General features: G+C 38.4%; 3 protein-coding genes across 5 annotated transcripts; 1 reads left to right on the top strand and 2 right to left on the bottom strand.

The window, feature by feature from the left end:
- The first annotated feature begins 3,480 nt into the window (after positions 1 to 3,480).
- Positions 3,481 to 4,815, top strand: LOC113299538. The gene is made up of 3 exons (XM_026548573.1): positions 3,481 to 4,080; positions 4,192 to 4,308; positions 4,559 to 4,815. The coding sequence occupies exons 1-3, from the start codon at positions 3,721 to 3,723 to the stop codon at positions 4,631 to 4,633; spliced, it is 552 nt and encodes a 183-aa protein (XP_026404358.1). The 5' UTR covers positions 3,481 to 3,720; the 3' UTR covers positions 4,634 to 4,815.
- An 18-nt stretch (positions 4,816 to 4,833) lies between these two features.
- On the bottom strand, positions 4,834 to 10,913 carry LOC113299529. Its single transcript, XM_026548563.1, has 7 exons — positions 7,984 to 10,913; positions 7,731 to 7,889; positions 7,448 to 7,627; positions 7,173 to 7,367; positions 6,456 to 6,554; positions 5,707 to 6,369; positions 4,834 to 5,588 (listed from the first exon to the last, which is right to left on the bottom strand). The coding sequence occupies exons 1-7, from the start codon at positions 10,468 to 10,470 to the stop codon at positions 5,208 to 5,210; spliced, it is 4,164 nt and encodes a 1,387-aa protein (XP_026404348.1). The 5' UTR covers positions 10,471 to 10,913; the 3' UTR covers positions 4,834 to 5,207.
- A 2,550-nt stretch (positions 10,914 to 13,463) lies between these two features.
- On the bottom strand, positions 13,464 to 17,368 carry LOC113299547 (chlorophyll a-b binding protein 7, chloroplastic-like). Of its 3 annotated transcripts, none has more exons than XM_026548595.1 (6): positions 17,168 to 17,368; positions 16,891 to 17,057; positions 16,187 to 16,348; positions 15,913 to 16,045; positions 14,827 to 14,919; positions 13,464 to 13,627 (listed from the first exon to the last, which is right to left on the bottom strand). In XM_026548595.1, exons 1-6 carry the CDS (start codon positions 17,321 to 17,323, stop codon positions 13,616 to 13,618), a joined length of 723 nt encoding a protein of 240 aa, XP_026404380.1. In that variant the 5' UTR covers positions 17,324 to 17,368; the 3' UTR covers positions 13,464 to 13,615. The 3 variants fall into 3 exon arrangements, with proteins under 3 accessions (XP_026404380.1, XP_026404366.1, XP_026404374.1); XM_026548581.1 differs by lacking the exon at positions 13,464 to 13,627 and adding an exon at positions 13,816 to 14,505 and having other exon boundaries at positions 17,168 to 17,367; XM_026548589.1 differs by lacking the exon at positions 13,464 to 13,627 and adding an exon at positions 13,816 to 14,505 and having other exon boundaries at positions 16,187 to 16,333; positions 17,168 to 17,366.
- Positions 17,369 to 17,997: the final 629 nt, after the last annotated feature.

Below are 17,997 nucleotides of genomic sequence, written 5' to 3' on the forward strand. Positions count from 1 at the left end.
CTTCAAATCGTTAACCTACAAGGTCTCAATAGAAACCTAAGGTTAAAGGAGAATCGACTCTAGCTTATACAACTAGTATCACACAGGAGGTGTGGGGATTAGGTTTCCCATTTGCTAGAATTATGCTTTATATAGTCTTCAAATCAGGGTTTGCAATCAATGTTACCTTGGTAACAAAGCATTCAATATTCACCGTTAGATGAATACCTAAACGTGTACACCTAGTTGGTTCAACAGAGTTAACCAATGGTTAGCCATATGAGAACTTTCATATCAACCTTATCCATCTTCACCATAACTAGTTCAAATGACTTATAAGAACTAGTTAAAGAGTTGTTCAATTGCTTAGATCTCATAGAAGTATATAATACACAATCGAAACAAAAACGATTTTGATTCACTCGAATCAATTCATGAACATTATAGTCACGGTTTGCAAATATGCATTCCTTAGTTTATATATGTTTTAGTTCATGAATAAACTGTTTTTAGAAAATAACCCACTCAAGTATGCATACCTGTATGCATACTTAAGTACCCGGATTGAGTTTGTTTTCAGTTCACAAACTCCAGCAGAAATTCACGGGATGTGAACTTCCGACAGTACGCATACGGGTACGCGGACTTAGCTTCGAGACATCCTGAACAGTAAAGTACGCATATTCTAGTTCAAAGGATTTTGGACTTACACAAGTATGAGTTCACATACAATGTTTATATCCATTCAAGGTTATATATTTTAAACTCTCATTTCAATCATTTAAACATTCTTAGAGGATGTTAAATAGAGGTTATTCACACACTATTTTTCAACAAACAATTTTCAAGATATTGAAATAATCAACATGACTTTCTTCACTTGTAAAGATGAACTTGGCCAAAGCGAAAGTTTACCAACACATATTTCGAGAAATATATAAGCGAGATAAACTTGGCTCGAAATAGCAAATGTGTATAATCGAAGTCTATATAGCAATACGACTTTTGTCTCAAGATAGGAGATAGAGTAGATATACTTTTGAGTGATAGATAAGTTCAAGTCTCCACATACCTTTTAGTCGATGAAGTTCCACCAGTTCCTTGAGTAGTTCTTCGTCTTTGCATGATGAACACCGTGGAGTCTAGAGCTCAACTACAATTTCTATCCTAGTCCGAGACTTAGCTATAAGTAGACTAGAAATCAAGACTTATAGTTTTGGCAACTAAACTTGACAAACAAGCTTGAGATAGCAACGCTTGCGATTTCGACCGAGCAATGCTCTAACAGAAGGTGTTACTTCTTGTGATTTTTTCTTCCTCCTTTCATTTCCACTGTTCAAAGTTGATTACATATCAAATTATATATAACGGTGTTCAAATTGATACAAACAAGACTTCAAAAACTAAAGCAAATAAGTAAATACGGTTGGGAAAGCTGGACAAAACCAATCTGTAACATGAAACAACGACCAGGAAAAATTGGCATTCCCAGCCGCAAACAGGTTTACGGATGGGGCCTTCAGCAATCGACCAAGACGTAACACTAATTGCGGCTAGGTAATTATATTTACGACTTGGTTTCTCAAATTACTGATAGGAATAACCTAGATGTAAACACTACCGCTGGATTGATTTTCAAACACAAAAGAAGATACAACTATCTTTTCCTAGCCATGACCACTACAGATGGGACTTTGGGAAATCGACTAAGTCGTAACATGTATAGCGGTTAGGAAATAAAATTTACAGCTTGGTTTCTCATATTACGTCTAGGAATAACCTAGCCGTAAACACTATACCATTGGATTAACTTTCAAACAAAGAAGAAGATATGGGTAGGAATAACCTAGCCGTAAACAAATTGTTGCGGTCAGTATTTATCAATTCCCATCTGTGTCACCTATGTTACGGATCAGAGTTCTTAGTATTCCCAACCGTAAACAATCGTTATGGATGGGAAATCAAGAACTCCAAGCGTAAACGGTTTCTGAAACTGTTTTTTCAGACCTATTTTTTTTTAAATGAACTAAATAATCATTCAAATGCTTAAATAAAGAGTGGGTTTTTCAATTCATACCTTATTGCGGTCATATCAGGAGTCTCGGCGGCCGATTCATCTCCTTCATTCATTTCTTTTTGATCTCTAGTTTCATCTTCACTTGATGAATATGGTTCTTCTGGTTCTGGAGGAGGTTGTTTCGGATTCGATCCTGGCTTTTCCTTTGTCTTCACCATGGTTTTATATAATGAATTTAATCTACGATGATTATTTTTTTTGAATCGACGATTAATCGTTTTTCAAACGAAGAAGAAGAAGAAGAAAAAAAAGAGAAGAGAAGAGGAAAAGAAGAAAATGAGAAGACCGAATGATTTCCAGTTAATTTATTGAGGGTATTTTTGAACTTTTACATAGATTAGGTCCCCAATATCCACATTTTGGTTATAACTATCATATTAAGCCCTCAAAAACCAACCCTAGTGTAGCCCCTGTAATTAGATTCTAAAATTAACCTATTACGTACCCTTTCCACTGTACAAAATCTAATTGTACTATAAACCTGTTTTCGTCTACTGAAAACACATTTCTACACTCACCAGGATTTCTCTCGGGTGTAATCCCGTGAGGGGATCAAATGGTTGAGAAGGAATGCTTCTCAACATTGCGATGGGTGTGGGAAGAAGTAGACCTCTGTTGTGTGAGTCACGAGATTTAATCTGGAAATTTTTTCATGTAAACCAAGAATTGTTCTATAAAAAAACTTTCACTATGTGAGGTTGCCAATTTCAACTAGCCTTGTAATTTATTTTTATTTTTTAATTGAGTAAATTCGTCAATAAAATATTCAAAAACGAAATCAAGATCGGCTAGGTTGATAAGATTAGCCCTAACTGATTGTAAATCTTGTTCTTAAGACATCTTTATTTATTTTTTTAATCGATAAAGAATTTTTTGGTGCTGGCGAGTTTCGAACTCAGATCACTGGTATAATCATCCAGTAACTTTACCACTGTACTACAGTGATATCGGCTTGTTCTTCAAACCTGATGAGCACATTTCGATTGCCTAGCCAATTTTCTGGATTTTTTTTCTTAATGAATTTGGCTGAGGTTGAATCTCATCAACTTGGTCTATTATCTTAATACGATTACTAAAAGCACGTTCCTACATCTTTAAAGCGGTTAGCAATGCAGAGATTAAACACTACCGCCCTAGTAATACCAAACACCGCCTTCAGTAATCATGCATTTCAAAGGACATTTTAATTTACTTTACCGTAACTCAATTTTATTTTATTTTACTATGCACCCCTAAAATAAAATGTATTGGCCCAAAAAAATCCAAGGCTGCTAATAAGGGTATTAAATTGGTTGGGGCGTACCAACCCGTTAGCAAAATACATATTCTTAAGGAATTGGTACGCCCCAAGCAATTTGGTACCCCTTATTAGCAATCCTGAAAAAATCGCTCTCACAAAGGAAACTTTTACGTTGAAGATTATTCAGGCCCAACAATAAGAAATCTGCTACTGACGCCACTAGTTTCCTATCCAGAAATGGCAGTGAAACAACTCTGAATTGCCGCATTTCATCAAAATCAATCGAAAACTCAGTTTCATAGTTTGATTTCTCTCTATCTAAAATTCTGTCTCTCTCCAAATTCTCTCTCCCCTTCAACAGATATCACTACTCTACAAAAAGAGAGAGAGAGAGAGAGCTGTAGAGTGGAGGGACTCGGGAGTTATGGCTGCTGTCTCAATGTCAGCTTGCAGTGCCACCACCCTTAACGTAACAAATGGTTTGAGACCAAAAACATCAGTTTTAACTGAAGTTATCTCGCAAACTAAAATTCCAACTCAACATCGAATGAATAAGAAGGAGCCGTTGCAACGCAAATTTACAGTGTTAGCTGTGACCAAAGGTTCATCGTCCAAGTCCAGCGAATCAGAAGAGAAAATCCCGTCTTGGGCTAAACTAGATTCTGAGGAACCACCTCCTTGGGCAAAACGTGATGGCAGCGGCAGCAGCAATGGCTCATCTGAAACTATTGAGTTTCCTTTCTATGGCTATTTGCTTGCTTCTACAATCACTGCTATAGCTGCGGTATGAATGCACCTTCTTTTTATTCAGGGTTATCTTCCTATTTACTTTAGTATTATATCGATATTACCCAAACTGCTTGTGCATACATATGAACTATCCTGAACGTGGCAGATTGGTTCAGTTTTCGAATACATAAACCAGAAGCCAGTTTTTGGATTACTCAATTCAGACAGCATCTTCTATGCACCTGTGCTCGGGTTCTTTGCCTTCACTGGTGTTCCCACTTCGGTAAGTTTTAGACACCGCTGTTCTTTTTCTTTGCGTACCCATTCCTGTCAAGGCGCTTGTTAGGACTAGTAACTGAAATCTTATCCTATTCGCCGGTATTATTTTAGAGAATTTGGAGAGGGAATTTGAGACTCCTCTAGGCATCTGGTTTCTTAAAGACGTGCCAATGGTTCTCTCATTATCTAAAAGCTGTAGTGAGGATAGCGGATTAATTCAGTTTCAGTTAACAAGATTTTATGTTCTGGTACAGGCTTTCCTTTGGTACAAATCTGTGCAAGCTGCTAACAAGGCAGCAGAGGAGCAAGACAAGAGAGACGGCTATTAGAGACTAGACATGCATTTATAAGCTGCGCCTTCATTGAACTAAAAAAATGTGCATTCTGCTTCTCCAACCTTTCTTTTTTAGTACAGTATGTATTTGCCACGCAAAAGATCATATCGTGTCTTTCATATTGAAAATCATTGGTTACCACAGACCCATAACTTGGCGGTCTGACACTTTGAGCCAAAATAATAATATCAAGATTCTCTGCAACAAATAACCAAGAGTACTGTATATGCACAATAAAAGAAAACTGGAACAAAAAATGGGAGAATGCAAGGGAAACATTCTCTTCTCATTATTATTATTACTTCATAAATATATATTAGCCGTTGAAAGCAACACCTGAAATGAATTGTTTTTTGTCCTTTGGAAAGTTTACCAGAAAAACAATCTCTCCAATTGTATTGAGGAGACTCCTGAACCGAGAATTGCCGGTAAAATTATAGTTTTTAACTTGTATGCCAGTTGGTCAGACATAATCTTTAAGGGAATAAACCCAAACCTCTCTTCTTTTGAAACTATCTTTCTAAAACCGCTGTAGCTGTTGAGGCTCATTAAGGTAACTGCATCACTCTCAGAAGCCAAAGCTTGATAGAGCAGATTTAAAAGAATAGCCACTGTTTCCCAACAAGAACAGGGCAACAACAACAAGAGCTGCAAGTAGGACCCACATCCATGGTTGCATCCTTCTTTTACTCCTGTTCCGTAAAGTTGCAGGGAGGGCTTTCACCTTTGGTTGTGCTAGTAGCTTCTGAGGTCCTTTCCTCTTTGTTACCACTACAGCAGCCTTCTCCTTGATTCCAGGTTGTTCTTGGACAGTGTTACTAGTAGCTTCAGGATGTGTGGTATTTCCTGAGCTTGGAGCAGACTCTCCCTCATTGCCAATTGCTCTTTCTTCTCCTGCAGCGGCCGCCGCCACCTTCTTTTCCTTCTTCCTTGCTTTTTTCTCTCTCTCCTGCACCAAGTTTGCATTTTCAATAAGATTTTGATACCAAGCTTGAAAATAGAAATAAAAACAGGACATATCGAAGTTAAAAGTTTCATTCAAGTATCCTGAGTTGAAGGTAAGCTACCTTCTCTTTGAGCTCAGCTTCCTTCTTTGCTCTTAGTTCAGCCTTAACCTGGGCCTTCTCTGCATTGCGTTTCTTCCTTTCCTCTGCCTCCTTTGCTTTGGCCTTTTCCTCTAACCGTCGCTGCTCCTTCAACTTAGTTGCAGCTGCTTCTTTTTCTTTCCTCAATTCATCTGCCTTCCTTGCCCTTTCTTTTTCTTCCTCCTCCTCTCTTTGCTTGTTCTCCTCCAGTTCAACTTTGTCTCTGTCAGAGATGGTTACTGGGTTAGTTTCCAAGGCAGCAACAGGTTTTCCAACTTTCTTCGACTTAGCTTTTGCTGCTGCTGTTAGGTTCCTCTCTGAACTTACGACAGCAGGTTTCACATCTGCTTTTGGATTCCTCTGTTCCAAGTGAACCACGGGTTTTACTTCAGCCTTTTCAGTGGAACTTCCTTGTAATGAGGTTGTAACAGGCAAGGTCGGACCTGTCTTTAATGGCAAAGCTGCTGCAACAGTGTTATCAGGTTTTACATCCGTAAAAGTGCGTAGTACAGGCGGTTCCTCATCAGGACCCAGAGATCGTCCATCCAACGTTTTAAACCTCCTCAGTGTGCTATAGCTGTTGCATCTCATGTATTCTTTCCTGAAATCAGCATTGTTGTTCCACAGTTCCATCATTTTCTCCACCTAATGCCAGATATTTGATATGTCAGAAACCAGGTGATATACTAGTAAATCTATACACTAAGATAGCAAAGAGTTAATGATCCGACCTGGTCAACACAAAGTCGTTGGAGTTCTTCTTTATCTCCTTTAGATGCCAAATCACGCGCTTTGTCCCCGTCAACCTTGTACATCCGGAAATACTTGTTCTGCAAGCTCAAATAGTTCAGGTCAGACATAGTATGTTTCATTTTTCTTCCTATTTATTTTTATTCAAATAGTATACGCACAACCCGGTTAATTTTTCAATCGCAACTGATTTCTCAGTGTCCAAGATTCTCTTAGTCTTGAGCATAAATATAAACCTACTGATGATGCACCACACGACACCCTCCTTAAATCTACGGAGCAAGCTAGTCATCACCAATTAAGAGAAAAACAAAATATGTTGCCAAACAATATGTTTGATGAGCATATACAAGTCTGTAGTTTAGAGACAAAGAATTGCCACTAAGTCACTCAGCAGGGCCCATCATTAGGTACCAAGATAATAATCTACAGCAACAAGTCAGTAAGTTAATAATCTACAGCTACAGGCCTACAAATGAAATGTCATCTTTGTGAACGAAAAATGGTTCATATGGCTATCATGCCATGCCATGACGATGCATCCATCATTAGAGTGTTTTTTCTGTAGCTCATAGAAGCCTAAATCATTGGTAAAGCTCAGGATACGCTCCAACATCATGAATGGAAAGCTAAAGTTTTCAAAGAAACCCATGTCTACTGCTTGCAGGAAAACAACCAGACAAAGAAAAATTAGTTACCTTCTCATACAACTGCTTCTTTAAATTCTGTAAGCGCATATAAGCTTCTTGACGCAAATCATTTTCAGCATTGTACTGTGACTGCAATAATTTTAACTTGTCACTTTCATCGTAGTATATCTTTTTAGCAGCTTTAGTGATCCCTTCATATCGTAGAACCTCCTTCCATGAAGAATCCAACTCTCGTTTCAAAAGCTATAAGCATGAGAGACACAGATCAGTATTTCAGAAGTCACATGTAAACCAACGGCATCGGCAAGAACATATGTTTATACCTTAAACTGCTCTTCAATTTTCTCTCTCTGGTCCACCGACAGCTGCTCTTCAGTCTGTTTACCCAAACTTGATGAGAGTTGATCTTTTACATTCTTCAATTGCTTGATATCACGTATCAACTGTTTCTCCTCTTTCAAAGGCATGGTTTCATGTTCTATTCTATGCTCCATATAATTTATCTGTTACACAAAATTAAATAAAATAAAAGGCTGTAAGCATCAAGCTACCCAAAGAATGCAATGAAAACTCCATTAGGAAAAGAAAACAAGAGGTAGTTATTACCCTATCATCAATCTCATCGATGGAAGTTTCACTCTTCATCCTATTAATAGCTGACTGAACAGAATCTAATTCCTGGCGTTTCGCTTTAAGTAGTTCCCGAACGGTTCTCTCTTCTGATTTGGCAGCTTCAAATTTATCACGATGCTCACTCAAAGCAGCCTGCACGCATCACATAATCCGTCAGTTAAAAAAATACAAGTGTTATTCACAATGACCAAATAAGACTTGCATCTTACAAAGAATCTGTATTTACCTTTTCAGACTGCATTGCCACACGTATAGCATCTCTAGCCTGAGTCTTCTCGTCAACTTGTAGCTGCTCAAGTGTAATCTCCTCCCTAATTTTGTCGTCAACATATCGTGGGATCCTAATCAAGAAACGGAAGGGTTTCTTTACAACCTCCTCGTTCATCTTCTGTCCCTCAGAAGCATCATTGGTGGTATCATCGGAGGAAGGGTGTGGGCCACTCATTTCCTTTCCTGCAATTCCTTCATTTTCTGTACAAAACGCTGCACCATCTCTCGCAACTTCTACTTCTTTTTTATCACCAATGGGAATGTTCTTATCAGGATAGGCCTCTTTGCCTTCAGATAGCACCCCCACATCACCAAAAAGAATAGTTGTTGACGGTATGTGATGATTGCTTTCGGCGGAATTGTCACAGGTTTCAGCTTCTGACGTCACATTCTCAACAGAGCAAGCAGACACACTTTGATGTACTTCGGCTGAGTCATTTCCAACTTCGGTAACTGCACTACTCTCAGACACATTGTCATCATTGACAGAACTATCAGGACCGTTTTCAACTTCAGGTACAGAATCTACACAATGACCAGGAACACTAGGCAAGCTGTCTTCTTTCTTGATTGGTAAATCCCCTGTATCATTTTCCAATACCACAGAATCAACAACATTGCTGTTTTCAATAGATTCATTAACGTCGTCTGATTCTGTTTGGGCAATATCAATTTCCCTCGTATGCACTGGTTGGGCGATATCAATTTCCCTCGTATGCACGGTCTCCTGGCCTTCGGCAATGATTTCAGGTTCCAAAGCAGTGCACTGAACAGATACATCTGGGACACTCTCTTTGATGCCATTTGCAGTTTCACTGTCTAAATGTGAATCATCTGAAGGACTTTCAGCTGTTTCCAAATCCAGACCTTTTTGTGCACCAATATGCACCGTAGGTTCCTCCACAGGAATCTCTTTTTCTGTTTCCCTCGGATCCTCGTTAACAAGCTGTTGTGATTCAGGTTCCACTGGCTTGGTACTAGAACCTGCTTCTTTTATGTCGTTAGATTCCTTGTCTAATGGAGAATCATCAGCAGAAATGTTAGACACTTCCAAATTCACCTCCTGCTGTGTCTTGGCATTCACAGACTGTTCCTCCATAGAAGCCTCTTCTGCGATTCCATTCTCTACTTCATTAAGAGTCTGATGCAACTCAGATTCCACAGACTGGGTAACTAAAATTTGGGAATTCTGATCTTCTTCTACATCTTTGGTCTCTTCTTTCTCTAATGGTGTGTCAACTTGTACAGAAAGAACTTCCAGTGGAGCCTCTTTTTCTGCTTCCTTCATGTCCCCATTAACGAGTTGGTGTAGTTCAGGCTCAGCAGACTCAGTAACCAAAATTTGAGTGTCCTGAACGTCTGCCACATCCTTGGCTTCTTTATCTAATTGTGAAACCTTTTCAGGAGAGATAGCGACTTCCATTTTGAGGTCCCTCTCTTCACAATCATGTTGGCCTAAAGGTTCTTCCTTAGATGCCTCTTTCTCTGTTTCCTTCTCGCCACCATCAATGATAGCTTCATCACCCAAAACTTGAGTATCGTGATTTCCTTCCACCTTCGCGGCAGCTTCAGGTTCGCTTTTCTCTTCACAATCAACCTGGTGCAATTCTAGTTCAACATCACCTGTATTGGTGGGATGAGCTTCCTGGTCCTTTTGATCTGCTTCTTTAGTAGAATTTAGATCGGTACTCTCGACTTCATTTGCCTCCCCATTATCGATATGATTCAGTTTTGAATCAACAGCATCACCTTCAATGTTGATAGAATTCTCTTCGGTTACACTTGTTGTCTCCACCTCCTCTCGAGGCTTGGATTCAACAGCAGCCTCCATGACAGGAACATGCGTTTCTGTACTTTCCTCAACTGCCGACTTGTCCTCCGCTTGCTTGTGGGGCTTTTCCTCTTCAACAACAGCATCATTCTGCTCCACAACTACTACTTCTTCTTCATCTAATGCATTGCTCGACATGCACTCGGAAGAAGGTTCAGCAGCAGCGACATCATCCTGCCCCTGCCCGGAAGAGGAAACAACAACATTTTCCTCCTCGTGGAGGTCAGGATTTTGTGTTCCCAATTCAGAAGCCACACTTCCATCAACAGGGACATCAGCAACGACAGGTTCTCCTCTATCTTCGGCAGGGAGATCATCGCGATCATGTACGACAACATGATCCACCAGCTCAGTGTCAGACACCGGTCTATTTTCAGAATCATCGACAAAAACATATGAACCATCTGTATCTTCGGCATCATCCTTGATCTCATCACCATTGCAATCTCCATTGAGATTTTTAGGTAGATCCAATTTCTCACATGAAGAAGTGGTGGTCATGGAATTAGAATTCTCCTGTTTATCTCCTCCTCCCTCAACACATTCAACAACAACCTCCTTCTCAGAAGAATCAACAACAATTCCAGTAGGTACATCCGTCTCTACCGTCATTGTAGGTTTGTTTTGGTGTATTTGTTTTTTTTAATCAAAATTGAAGGTACAAAAAAACAAATCAAACAAAAAAAACGGATCTTGGAGAGATCAGATGAGTAAACTTATCTGTTGAGATGCACACATCCGCAATGCATTCACAATTGGTGAGATTGCAACGGCAAAACAGCAGAAATCCTTCTTCCTCCTCTCCTCCTATTTTTTTCCTTCCTTCTCTTGAGAGTTACAGATCGAAAGTGAACCCTAAAAAAAGTGTTCCGTTTCAGATCTACGAGGAGAAAACGAGAGAAGGGAAAGGTTTGAAGAATGAAGAGAAAGAAGAGATCAAGAAGAAGAAGAAGAAGGAAGGAGAAGGGGTTTTGAATGAGAAAAAATATAAACAGCTGGCTTATTAATAAAAATCAAAAGAGGCAGCAAAATAGAAATCCCCCTCTCCCTTTGTGAATCAAATCAGTCTTCTTCTATTTTAGTCGAACCCGGTTTATTTCTCTAATTTATATTTATTTCGGATTTATCTTATTTACCCATAAATCGGATATTGATGATTTATCTAATCCTGGATGACAGTAAAATGTGTAATATTTCGGTTTTGCTAAGCAAATAAAAACGGTAATTACCTTAACCGTCACGATTGTGATTAATTAAAATAACACCCACCACCACCCTAAACCCCGCCATATTTCCGACGGACCCGCTCTCTCCATTTAATTTCTCTTTTCAGACTCTAGTTAACATCATGGGATGTTGTTGTAGTGGTGGAGTGGGACCCAACGAAGAATTAGAAGGTGTGACCCCTATCTACTGCCTTCACGCGTTCGGGGCTTGTGTTTTCTTTTCCACTACAAAATTCAAAAATGGCCCACCGACATTGTGATTAGCTCGGATTAGGTACTCTTGACTTTGTTATTATGGACCATTCCGACTAAACTAGTTTCGGTCTGGGTACGTAATCAACGTAAGCCGAGGAACGGAGGGTCCGTGTTGTCCATGAGTCGTCTACCTTCTGTTCCTGTATTAGTATACTTGGTAAAGAGTTGTTTGTTCCCTACTATTTGTCGGTCGAGGCTGCGGGGCTTACCGGTCTTCATATCTCGTCCTTGGATCAGGTGGAATTTGGCGATCCTGTTGGTAACATCGTGTAGCAATCTTGTAAACATCTCAAGAGGACATGTCAACTAGTGTGGGTAAGGATTTGTTATAATGATTTTGATATTTTATATACGTCTTGTTCCTTTTCTAGAAGAAAATTTTGGCTACACTCCACTTTTTTTTCCGCAATTCAGCAACAATAGAATAGTGAGACGTAAACATCAACGGATTCCAATAGTTTCTTTCCATCTTTTTTCTTACACAACTCAGCTAAAAACTTTTTATAAACAGGAAATTGGTTAAAAAGCCACGCTTTCTTTCTAGTGTTCTGCTAATCTGTAAAACCTTAAACCGCTTGCGTTGGCCTTATCTTATCTTATCTTAGTTTTTTTCTTTTTGTAGTATGATGACATCCGCTAAACTTATGTTATTATCCACTTGGTTTGTTATTTTTTGTTTTTGAATGTAAACAAAACATATCAGATGGAACTAGATGTGCCTAACACGTTGAGTAAAGGTTCATGATGAAGTGAATTGCTGTCGCACTATTGCTAATTGCTGCAGCGGTGCAAGTATTTCTCACAGGCGGCAACAAAATCTCCTGTGCTATCTCGCAAAACCCCTCCGAGTCCTGCTCTGAGTTAAGCCTCCGGGTTGAGGAGTCTGCCACTGAGGCACTGAGCCATAAGATCTCGCTTTGGATTCTTAGTGGTACCTGTCCAAAAAGAGATGCGAGAATATTCCTTCCTGTTTTTATATAACAGCGCAACCGAAGACCTTTTTGCATGGATTATCAAGGATCCAATTGTTCCTAGCAAAGCCAAATTTGATATAAAAAGTGGAGGAAACAAGTAAGCTGCCCATTTCACATAAGTAGGCCAAATTTACCATCAGAATAAATAAGGAAGGCAAGTTTACCATGAGAGTTAATACTGTACCTCTTCGATTATACAGGGCTAAAGAGAAGATTCTCTTTTGGAATGACTACATGAATGCGAAATTGGTGGAAATTTTTACAAGGCATTAATTAGTTTAGTCCATTTCTTTCTCCATCTGTTTCCACTAGTATTTAAAATTTTGCAATCTGCTAGTTCCTACTTAATCAGTACGGTATAACAGATTAGGTATCTGTTGGTTGAAACTTATACACTATACATGTTTGAAATGGTAAATTCTTTATTTTTTTGTTTCTGATGGAAATTTCGTGATGGTGATGATTCTGGTGTAAATTACTAGTATATCATTCTTACAGATATTCACTTGTGCAATTTAGTTCCACAATAGCTGTACATTGCACTACGACAATGAATAGATAGACACTGTATTACTTTTGGAATGGTTTGCCCCAGCCAGTCTATGATAGCAGCTTCTATCCATCCATCTTTCTTACTTCTTTTATCCTCCACTAACGCATGTGGTTTGACTAAATAGCCTGCCGTAATCAGTTACCTTGCTCCACCTGTACAGATCTCCTCCAAAGATAGAAATTACCTTTTTCCTAGACTACCCAATAACTCATTTTTCCGATTAAAACTCACTCATGTGCTGTTTCGACTTAAAAATCTATGCATTCATGAGCCTGAGCTGTTAACAGTAACAAATACTTATTACCAATTTAACAAGGTTAGTATTGGCAACAAAATGCACTTTATTATAAATGTAGATCGCTTCATCAATTCACCGCTATTATTTGGACGTCTCTATGTGGAAGAAGGGGGGTTTCTTTATTATTTTGCTGATTGTCTATATTCATTTGCTGGATCATTTAGTTTGTATTCAGTCGGCCGGCGTGATCAACCAGCTGTGGTGTGCAGAGTAGTAGTGACATGCATGATTATTGATCCTTTTTAAATCGGTCAGATCTCATTTAATCATTAAAAGATGTAGCTGGACAAGAGGTAGCTGAGCCTTTCCCTAGTCTGAGATCCATTCCATTCCATATAAATGTAGGTAGATAACAACAATATAACAAAACCCACTTTGAGTAAAAAATCAGGGAATCCTTAACAAATAATGAAACATTAGACGACTTTCTGTCTTATATACGTTCACCCCATCACGCTAGGTACTGCAAATGATCGACAAGGTGAGTTCAAGATCAAGTTATGCATCATCATCTTCATTCAATACATTTAAAAACTACCAAGCATCAAAGTAGTTGGCTAGCAGTGAAATTCAATAATAGACAGATATGACTTCTGAGGCGGCCCAAAAAAATAAAATTGTTGAGAACTGAGATTTGGATCTAGATCGAGCTGAAAACCACAAGAATACAATGTGTGTGTATATATTCTGTATAAATAGTATGCTTGTTCCTATGCATAGACAAAAACAAAACAGTCCTGTGCCTATTGAAACCAAAATAAAAACAATAAAAAAAAATATTTAAGCATGCTGTAATAAACATAGATGACCTGCAGAATCCCGAAGCCCCCATCCACGTGAAATGATTCAAATATACACCTTTCAAAAATATGGACTCATGACACGCATCAAAACACACCATCACATATAACATCAGATCTGAAGATGATCTACCAGATACCGTGTAACTCACAGCATTTGTATAATGAATGATGCTGGAGTTGTATAACTATACATAAATACATTTTGAATTATTATGAGTAGAAAACTAAATTTCTAAGAATTGAGAAATGATGATGATAGTATGTTAATGTGCAATGGATCTGAGATGTGTTCAAGAAGGTTTTGTATAGGGCCTTTTCCTGTCAAAGCTGCTTGGACATAGAAGCCCAACCATGCAACCATCGCCAGCCTCCCATTCTTAATCTCTTTCACCTTCAACTCCTCAAAATCAACTGGGTCCTTGGACAATCCCAGGGGATCAAAAAGCCCACCCCCTGGATAATTTAAGTCACCGGGCAAGTAAATACCCAGAGGCTCCAATGCCTCTATCCCACAATATCTTGCATACTCTGGCCCTACCTATTTTGTATATATATATATTTTTAAATAAGAGAGAGTCAGAGACCACCTTCAAATGCTCAAAAACATCCAAACGATGAAATTTATTTCACTAAGGAACTGAGAGTTTAGAAGTGACTGTCAGTTCCAGTATTGAGGTTTCAGAAATCACCTCACCTTATCGATAGAGATGTTGGGTTAATCTTGAATCTAAAAATATTACTGTTCTCAAAAAGGTTATCGAGTAGGTGTTGAAAGTTATGACCCAGGGGCCAAGACATTCATATGGTTGGATAGTTAAATGCCGTTGAATTAGCATGAGCTCAATGGATAGATTTTTACCATTAGAAGTGCTTGACAAATAGCTATGACAAGTACTCCTTGGCTTCCTGCAATATGTAGTCCAGGGATGCCTAGGTAGTCGAGAGTATCCCCCTGGTATAGACAGACAGCACAGAAATAGACACAAATGAAAAACGAGTTAGGTTGCATATAGAAAATTCTTTCATGTTTCTTCAGCAAGGAATAACGTGGAAAAGAACTTCATTTCTTGATTCATCAAACATGATTAGTCCATAGAGACCGAGTATACAGTACTTAAGGAAGAATAATACCCATTATCCACATATCTAACTTATGCTCATAAATCTTATGAACTCATTCAAAACCTAGGCAATGTAATTAGTACGGTGAAGAAACTGATCTAAATTCCCGTAAGATTATCAATAAACCACACTGTTTGCTGTTTTTCGTTTCTTAAGGATTCCTAATATAGTGGGTCATATAGTGAGAACACGGAAGCCTCTGAGTCACCAAATAGACTACACAGGTAATTGGACGGAACCGACTGTCTGATGGGACTAATTCAGCAGGAAAGGTCCTTTGACAAACTTACTGTCACCAAGTAGACTACATGGGAAAACTGGAAGGAAACTAATGTCCAAGGACCTTTACGGGAGATTAATTCAGCAGAAAAGGCCCTTTGACAAACTTGATCAGTCAGTCCACTACTCTAAACACCCTGAATCATTATATATACAGTTACAGAACTAAATTCACAAAAAAGGGCCAGATTTCCGATGAAGGTTCTCAGCAAGATCAACATAATGGTGATTCGGATAGAACGGAGTATGTCTAACAAGGGGAGAAATTTTCTCTATGCCACACCCATGGATAGAAGGATCATGTAAATTGGCATCTAATGATCAGTGTACCGATGAATTCTGTTTCACGCCACACACAGAATTGTACTTTATTTTTGGTTAGAAATAACCAGTGTTTTTATCTCATGGACCGTAATGAAGTGACATGTCTGAGAGACGAGTTTGAATGCAGATACATAGCCATTCTTACATGTTACTGAGACTGAACTGAACGAAATAATGTTCAACTAACTAGCATAATGTAAGTCATAGAAATCAGGCTCACCTGAAGCTTGGCATAGCCGACTTTCCACCAGATGGGTTCAACAAAGTGAATGACACCGGAGAGGTCCAAAAGCTCTGGAATCAGAGCACCAAGGGCACCTAGCATAGCCCAACGAGCGTGCAATATTTCAAAGCTGTGGCGAAAGGGCAAACACAGAAAAATAAGCGTGAGTTAGCTTAGAATTAATTTTTTTCACAATTCAGTAATCACATTTCTACGATTTCCAACATTCTAAAGTGATTTTTGAGAGACAAATTGGATTTTAAGCACATACTTGAAATATTTCTGGAAAGCAACGGGGTCTTTGCTTAGACTAGCAATGTCAAATCCATAATCACCAGGTAGTTCTCCAGAAAGATAAGAAGGATAGTCAAACGGGATTGGGCCAAGCCACCGAGGCCGATCTTCTCCATACCAAAAACTGTTCATCAGATAACTATTACAAGGAATTGCAGATCTCAACAAGAAAAAGTAGAGACTGTGGAAAACACACGAACAATAAAAAGTATATTAAGTTGCCTCTTTGTATTGTGCCATCATATTCCTTTAAGTGCGCAATACTACTAGGAAATTTAACTCCTATTGGCAGAGTAAACTTAATTCCGCTCTTCAACAAGAGAAAAACTGAATAAACTGTGATATACGTGGATAAACTTTTAATGACAAGTGTATCTCCACAGTCCACTTTCTTTAACTAGGCTTCATAAAAGTCATATAAGCTGTTTCCATGTGCACTTTTTCTACTACTCCCATCATCATATTACACTATGCCTTTGTTACTTACACTTCCATCGATAATGTTCACCGGCAGACTATCTAACCACTTGTTCTTCTAGAGAATAAACTCATTTATAACCACATGATATAGCTAAACATAAGACAACATTAGGCGCAATGTGCGTACACGGTGCACTACTCTTGTCTTATTAAAAACCTAATACAACAAACAATAGGAATTTGAATAATGAGTTTCTCTACCTGGCTTGTCTTGCTTTGTCGGCTAAATCTTTAAAATAAGAAGAATTCTGAAGTGATGCATTTTTAGTGATAAGCATTCGTCTCTGAAGTGTTTGCCCGATTGAACTGTTAGCAATGGCTTTCACAGCAGTGAAAGGAATTGCAGAAAAGATTACAACTCCAGCAATCTATCTAATTCATCAACCAAATTAATTCATTAAAAAAATTGTAATTAATTAATACTAAAATAATTAGAAAATATGTAAAGAGAAGTAATCGTGATTCGTGAATTAATCACCTCTTGCCATGAAGATCTGCAACTTGAGTAGTAGGCCAACTTCTTCTTCTTCGATTTAGTGGTGTTGAGGTTAAAATGGAGATTTCTCGATGAATTTGATGAAAGTGCTGCTCCATCTATCAAAGAAGAAGAGAAGAGAGATGAAGCCATCACCATCTTCTTTTTCTTTGATGGATTTGGATTTCGTGGTTGGAATGGGAAATGGCCATAAAGTGGGAAGGAAAAAATATCCGTTGTTTTTTTTGGAAGGCTATTATTGTGGCGTCACATTCCATAGAGGGACGTCACCTAATATGACAAAAACGGGTCATCCATAAATAATATCAAAAACCCCTTATCTAAAATAATTTTGTAATAACTAAACAACCTTTATTTAGTTAATTTTAATTTAATTAGATAAAAATTAAATTAATGAATTTTGTTGTATACTTGGTGAATTCTGGGACAGTTTTGTGGGAAGAAAAATTGGCCGTAAAATAAACTTTTACGGTTGGAAATAGTCCAAACCTGGACGTAAAATCACTTCTACAGTTGGAAATAATCCAAACCTGGACGTAAAATCACTTCTACGGTTGGAATTAAAAGAAAACTAGACATAAAATCATATTCTACGGTTGGAATTAAAAGGAACCTGGACGTAAAATGAGCTTCTACGGTTGGAACTAATTCAAACTTGGACGTAAAACTACATGCAAATAAAATTCTACGGTTGGAATTAATCCAAACCGGGACGTAAAATCACTTCTACGGTTGGAAATAATTTAAACTTGGACGTAAAATCACTTTTACGGTTGGAATTAAAAGAAAACTGGACGTAAAATCGGATTCTA

Source organism: Papaver somniferum, chromosome 1 (assembly GCF_003573695.1).
Source record: "Papaver somniferum cultivar HN1 chromosome 1, ASM357369v1, whole genome shotgun sequence".
Taxonomy (NCBI): domain Eukaryota; kingdom Viridiplantae; phylum Streptophyta; class Magnoliopsida; order Ranunculales; family Papaveraceae; genus Papaver; species Papaver somniferum.